Source organism: Engraulis encrasicolus, chromosome 3 (genome assembly GCF_034702125.1).
Source record: "Engraulis encrasicolus isolate BLACKSEA-1 chromosome 3, IST_EnEncr_1.0, whole genome shotgun sequence".
NCBI classification, from domain to species: domain Eukaryota; kingdom Metazoa; phylum Chordata; class Actinopteri; order Clupeiformes; family Engraulidae; genus Engraulis; species Engraulis encrasicolus.
The window spans coordinates 58,108,030-58,115,529 of record NC_085859.1 but is presented as its reverse complement, the minus strand read 5'-3'; the positions used below and the strand labels follow the sequence as shown (position 1 = coordinate 58,115,529).

At 45.1% G+C, this 7,500-nt stretch overlaps 1 protein-coding gene across 1 annotated transcript in view; it reads right to left on the bottom strand.

The window, feature by feature from the left end:
* mfsd3 (major facilitator superfamily domain containing 3) overlaps positions 1–7,500 on the bottom strand; it is a 52,299-nt gene that overhangs the window by 24,340 nt on the left and 20,459 nt on the right. The window contains exon 6 of the mRNA XM_063195776.1: positions 4,228–4,375. Coding sequence (XP_063051846.1) covers positions 4,228–4,375 — 148 coding nt within the window. The remainder of the gene's footprint in view (positions 1–4,227; positions 4,376–7,500) is intronic.

Here is a 7,500-nt window from a genome sequence, read left to right as displayed (position 1 = left end):
TCGCACACACTCCAAGCCAGTTTCTGACTGACTGACCAACTCTGACTAACACTGTGACATATAGTAGTCACATACAAAATATTGAAAACAAAAGCTTAATAACTAAATACGTTTGTGCACAAAACACAAATTTCCACAGATGTAAACTTGCACAGATGACATTCTAATGCACACTTTTCCACCATGTTGATGGCAGGGTAGACTGCTTTTTGAGAGAAAGACAGACTGACACTGAGTTTCTAGCCTCCAAAAGATAATTGCAAAGTGTGGATGTTCTGCACATGCCCACACTCTGACCATAGTCTTGTTTTTTTAGATGAAAAATTTGAGGCTTTCTCCTGGGAGCCCTGCCGTGGCCATCCAGTAGGGCACTCGCCTGCCATGCGGCTGACCCGGGTTCGATTCCCGGCCCGGGTCCTTTGCCGACCCCTCCCCGTCTCTCTCCCCATTCGCTTCCTGTCTACCTCTCATACTGTCCTGTCCATAATAAAGTCTAAAAGACCAAGTAAAATATCTGTAACAAAAAGAAAAACTTGATCCATTCTCCAGTCTCTAAATTTAAATCAAAAGCTTAATTGCCAATTGAGCAGGCGCTACTTCCTTCTAACATTACATTTCCCACACTCTTGGACCACTTTACTTGTGGTGTAGAAGGAGAAACTGCTCTGCTCTCTCTCCCGTCTCCAATCTCCGGTCTCTAGTCTCCAGAGAACCAGCCGGCCGGCACCCTGGCGCTGGCCAGCTCCTGCCCAGGAAATGAGTGCCGCGGCCCAGCCCAGCCCAGCCTCACCTCACACCTCACCTGGAGAGAGCAGCGGCTCTCACACACAGGGCTGTGTTTACTTCCATTAGCCACCCCGCCCCTCTGGGAGGGAGGACAGGGGAGAGAAAAGGGGAAGAGGAGGAGAGGGGAGGGTGTGCATGACATGGAGGAGGGCAGTGGAGAGCAGGAGGTGTAGAGGTGGGATAGGGGAGGAGGCAGAATAGGTGATAGGGGAGGGGGGTGGGTGATGTGGAGGAAGGAGAGTGGGGTGTGGAGGGGGTTAGTGAGGGGACAGCAGAGAGAAAAATCAAGAGGAGGTGTAGGAGGAGGGTGGGGATGAGGGGTAGGAGGAGGAGGAGTAAGTGGAGAGTGGAGTGGAGAGAGGGGGGGGGGGTAAGTGGGGTCGACAGAAAGAAAATTGAAGAGGAGGAGGAAGGGCAGGAAAAGAGAAGGTTTGGTTGGAAAAGGACGGGGAGGGGAGGTCGGCTGAGACAGACAGAGAACGAGTGAGGGAGGCAGGGAGAGAGGGAGGGAGATGGCATTCGTGTGATAGGAGAAGAGATAGAGAGAGGGATAGCGGGAGGGAGCAAAGGGTGGACAAAAAGAGGAGAGTGACAAAAAGTGGTAAAGTGAGAAAACAGGAAAAGACTGAAATCAGGAGAGATATGAATGCGATACACTGTGTCCTTCACTTGACCAAAACCTCCCAAAGGCTTAGGCTGTGCATGCGCGCACGTGTGTGTGTGTGTGCGTGTGCGCGTGTGTGTGCGTGTGTGTGTGTGTGTGGGTGTGTGTCACAAAAAACAACTGAAATGAAGTAGGAATACCAAAATGTGCTATTTTCACCTTTCATTAAAAAAACTCCCCAAAGGCCTACATAGAGTTTGTGTGCATGTCTGATGCGAGTCTGTGTGTGTGCAGACCGATGAGCAGACACCAGAAAAACTGAAGAGGAAATACCAGAATCTGCTGTTTTTCTTCTAACATTAGACCAAAACTTCCCTAAAGGCCTTCTGTATTCAGGGATTGTTTGCACCAGACAACAAGTTTTTCTTTTTGCACTTGACCAAAACTTCCCCAAAGGCCTACAGTATACAATGTGTGTGCACACGTGTGTTTTTGTGTGTGTGTGTGTGTGTGTGTGTGTGTGTGTGTGTGTGTGTGTGTGTGTGTGTGTGTGTGTGTGTGTGTGTGTGTGTGTGTGTGTGTGTGTGTGTGTGTGTGTGTGTGTGTGTGTGTGTGTGTGTGGTGACCACATATGATGACACGTTTCTGTGCAGATATATGACAAGATGTGGCTCTGTTTGGACCATTTGTTGATATAACACTTCTATCAATAGAACTTGGAGCTGCAGAAAACTTTTAAAACTCATTGCAATCATAAGGCAGCCATGCTGTTGACCAGAAACATTGACTGTGTTTATATGCAGTTCAGTATCCCGAATATGATTGAGATTTGAAAGTATCTTGAATGTGTGTTTGAACATATCAACACCTTTTCCTGACTTCAGTATCTCGAATAAGCCCATATTCAGGATTTTGAGAAATCGGGATATGCTAGGTGGAGTGCTCCTATCCGAAAGGAAGAAATTGGGATACTGATGCATGGAAACACATTAAAAGGCTCATAGTCTCATGGCATTCCAATGGAAAATGTGTGTAACTGAAAACAATAGCTGTCTCCTACTGTAACAGTATTACCTGTGAGGTCACCAGAGTGGTATGTGCACCTGAGCTGTATACGTTGTGCTATACCTGTGAGAGAAAGACTACCTCGGGCTAACTCAAGCAGTCCAATGTATCATCAGCTTTCACAGACGTACTTTCAATTCTGTTAACTTTAAGACCTGTGCGGCTTGGTCTGACGGCCGTAACGTATATTTCTGACTGGCTCCGCCCACTGCCCGATGACGGATGTGGAGCTGTCTTTCCCTGTTTTTGTTTTTTTCCCCATACATTCAGGGCTCTAAATTGACACCAGCAAACTGAATAAATGCTGTGAAATTTCTGTTTGGCTGGTAGAAAAGATGATCTTACAAGCCACTTTGACCCATTAGTGTGGGTTTGGCTAGTGAGATTTACATCTACTAGCCACCTGTGTGAAGCTGACACCCCCCACACACACTAGAGCCCAGACCCAAAATGCTGAAATAACACTGCAGATTGTATGTGCTGTGTTTGTGCTGGATAGTGCTGTAAATCGCTTGTGCTATTAATAAAATAATAGCATAATAATACCATAATAATACAATTAAATGGCTGTAACTTTACAAAACAAGTGATTGACGCATTTTCACAGCACAAATGAGCACAAACAAATTGCCTTCAATTGAGACTACTTTGGAGAAATTTGGACGTGGAAGGGGGGCTGCGTGACGTCACAGGTCAGAAAAAAGTATTAAAAATATGAGTATTTAAATTACTCAAAAGTCTTCATAGCACAAACAGAATGTTTTACAGCACTATCCGGCACAAACATAGCACATACAATCTGCAGTGCTATTTCAGCATTTTGGGTCTGAGGGGCCCAGCTTCACACAGTTCTACAAGCCATTTTGGCTGCTGATGACAAAAAGTTAAGAGCCCTGAATACATTACGTATTATGTATTATTTATTATACACACGGTCTGATATGATTGGAAGACGGATCGCTGCCATCAAAGTTCAACATTTCTGACCCTTTTGTCGAAGGCAACGGAGCCAACAAAACAGCGAAACGGACCCACCATGAGTCTCAGATCATCATATGCTAAGTCCGTGAGATCCATCAGGGGATGCAGCGAGTGCGAAAAGGCTCTGAAGGTGATGACACAACAGCAACTTTGGGAGCAATATTGGTAGGCAACAGTATGATTGGCTCCTAATTTTCTCACAGAGTGATTAACAAAAGTTGTCTAGATGCCAAGTTGTCTGGATGCCAGTGTTGTTGTGATAAACAGTTCAAATAAAATCTTACAGTACCGTTACTCAGAAACATTGCTCAAAAAGTTGCCCTGAGAATCTTTACCGTAGCCCCATAATGTATGCCATTCCACCAGTGGAACGATGTAACAGTGAGGAAAAAGAGCATGAGAGAGAGTGCATGTGTGTGTGTTTGTGTGTCCGTGTATTCTTCTGTGTATGTGTGTGTGTGTGTGTGTGTGTGTGTGTGTGTGTGTGTGTGTGTGTGTGTGTGTGTGTGTGTGTGTGTGTGTGTGTGTGTGTGTGTATTCTTCTGTGTGTATTGTGTGTGTGTGTGTGTGTGTGTGTGTGTGTGTGTGTGTGTGTGTGTGTGTGTGTGTGTGTGTGTGTGTGTGTGTGTGTCACAGAAAAGATTCTATTACCATAGTGCTACACTACTATGATATTACACAGTGCCTTTAGTAATGCATTGGGACTCGCTCATTGCCATTCTGATGACAGTCAATTTATAACAGGGACTATTGTCTTAACGGGTTAAGAGCTCATTACATAATAAACTCACCTGTGCTGCGAGAGCAGCAGGCCAGCCAATGAGGAGCCAGCGATGGAGAATCCCATGGCAATGATTCCATTCCAGAACCCCAGCTCTCGAGAGGTCATGTGATGGTCCAGCAGGAACAGAGGGAACATGCTGATGGCTCCCTGCTCACCTGTTTGGACACATCACATTAGAGTTCAGATGCAAAATCAATGTGAGGTTACCTTATTATGAGTGTCACCTTTCAAACGAGCCATAACATGTTTCTGTGACCTAATCACATATGCTGTGACTGTACAAAAAACACAGAAAAATGGTTTAGAAAGCTGGGAGTCTACGTCATAATTCCGTAAATACCGCCGGTATTCAATGTGTTAACTTTGGAGATGTGATATTACATTATATGACAACACATTCAAATGGACATTTTACATTAGTGCTTTACATTGGTTCCTTTTTTCATTTTCACTTGTTAAAAGACACTGGGTTATACACCTTACCACCACCACTGCCAGTTTGGTGGAATAAAACATTGAAACGGTTTCAGACAGCTTTTAGAATTGAGTAATAGTATTTTCTGTTTTTCACCAAGGTGGAAGCTCGACAGTGGACAGGGCCAATGTGAGGTCGATTGAGAGGAAAGTTAGAGGCTCCATCCAAAAAACAGACAGACAGACCCATAGAGCAATATTGCACTTCATAGACAGATGCAGGCAGCACTGGAACTCGAAAAAATACTGTACACTGAATACCCTAAATCCCCTCATCAATTCCACGCGCCACAACTTTTCGTCTCACAATTTTCCATTGATGACTGATTGAGAATGAATAAATAAAGAATTCACAGAACAGAAGGAATTAATTAATGAAACCTTTCAACACAACTTTTACAAATTCTGTCATGAGTATAGGCTATATGCAATCTGACAATCAAAGCCCAGGGCATCTTAACAAACACACTTCTTATCTCTTAACGTCTCCCTTAACGTCTTTTCCCCCTTCAGAAGTGATATCGTCTGATTAAACGATTTGACATCTGGAACTTGACAGCATATAGATGCCCCTCCCCTGGGAATATTTCCTCAGCACTATATAGCTTAGAAACACAAGTTAACTTCACTTCATAACGTAACTTAAGTCGGTAGTTGGTAAAGTACTGTTAAGTCTTTGGGAGGCACCTTTGTTGGTTTCTTCTGAATGGCAGGTAATTAACCTGAAGCCTGACTGAGCATAATCCATGTCACTGATTTTACGCTGAATGTGTTGAAAAACAACTCAACTCAACAACCCCCCTTTCACATTCCCTTTTTGGGAAAGTGATGAGACTTGAAAAAGTGACAAAAGAAACCACTAAAACATGCAGACTTCCACAGTTTAAAACAAAAAATAACATATTCAAATCCTAGACAGATTTCCTCGCCCCCCCGCCCAATTCCCTCACCCCATGATTTCTGTTCTTTCAGTGACATCACAGAGCTCTGAGGCAGCTAGCGAGTTGCACTGCTCGTCAGATAGCGCCCGTCTCCGTGTCTCTCCTTGTCGCCGTGTGGCAACGTCGACGGCAACGACTGAAGGGAAGTGTGTGTGTGTGTGTGTGTGTGTGTGTGTGTGTGTGTGTGTGTGTGTGTGTGTGTGTGTGTGTGTGTGTGTGTGTGTGTGTGTGTGTGTGTGTGTGTGTGTGTGTGTGACGGGGTGGTGGGGGGACTCAGTAGACTGCCTCGGTGTATTATTTAGACTGCCTGTCATTATTTATGGAGCTTCGACTTCAGTAAAGACAACCAGACAGCACAGACTTGACTGACAGCCCCGAGACTCCTGTCAAAACTTCAGGAAGAAAGAAAGAAAGAAAAAAAAAGAAAACCAAAAAAGAAAAAAGGAAAAAAAACACAGGATGACTTATCTTGGGTAAGACAGGAAAGACGACGAAGAAGAAGATAAAGAAAAAAAAACAGAACAGAACAGAACAGCATGAAACACAAACAGAAAATCAAATCAAAAAGGAGGAGGGGTGGAGGACAGAGAGAGAGAGAGAGAGAGAGAGAGAGAGAGAGAGAGAGAGAGAGAGAGAGAGAGAGAGAGAGAGAGTGAGAGTGAGAAAGAGAGGGGGGGTGGAAAGAGTTACCATCAGATACATCTGAGGGCAAATGGAAGCTGGCGTTAACACTGAAGATGCCAAGCGAGTGGCAGGGAGTGTTCCAAGTGAGTGTTGCCAGTTGACTAACTCGGTGACAATGCTGCTTTTTTACAGCACTCACTTTCCCACTGATCAGCTTTGACAGCTGAACCAAAACGTGAGGAAAAAGAGCATGAAAGAGTGTGTGCTTGTGTGTGTGTGTGTGCGTGTGTGCGTGCGCGCGCGCGTGTGTGTGTGTGTGTGTGTGTGTGTGTGTGTGTGTGTGTGTGTGTGTGTGTGTGTGTGTGTTCGTGTATTTTTCTGTGTGTGAGTGGGAGTGTGTGTGTGTGTGTGTGTGTGTGTGTGTGTGTGTGTGTGTGTGTGTGTGTGTGTGTGTGTGTGTGTATGTGCGCGTGAGCATTCGTGTTTGTGTGTGTGTGTGTGTGCGCACGTGTGCATTCCTGTTTGTGTGTGTGTGTGTGTGTGTGTGTGTGTGTGTGTGTGTGTGTGTGTGTGTGTGTGTGTGTGTGTGTGTGTGTGTGTGTGTGTGTGTGTGTGTGTGTGTGTGTGTGTGTGTGGAAGAAGACGCATGAAAGCCGCAAATGAACGTCTTGGCGACTGACTGTTGCGTGGTGTCACATTCCTCACGTTCAGCAAATCTCGACGCTTTTGTCATCCACTTTCCCTGACATCAGCCAACTGTGGCAATTACGGCAGACCTCTACGCAACACCAAAGACAACACACACACACACACACACACACACACACACACACACACACACACACACACACACACACACACACACACACACACACACACACTCCCTTTGCCTGCCACCTTCCTCCCTCCTTCCCTTCTTTCATTTCTAATTCAAACGGCTAAACGCAAGAAAGGAAAAGAGCGGAGAGACAGAAACAGAGAGCAGAAAGAGAGACTGATAGAGAAAGAAAGAGAGTGAAAAATCAAACTCAGAGAGCAGAGACAGAATCAGAGAGCAGAAAGAGAATGACAGAGATAGGGAATGATAGAGAAAGAGAGTAAAGGAACAAAACCGAGAGAGCAGAGAGAGAGAAACAGAGAGTAGACACAGAATAACAGAGAGAGACCGAGAGAGAAAGAAAGAGAGTGAAATGACAAAAAAACGGAGAGCAGAGCGGTGCAGAGTAGCAAAGTGAAGTGCC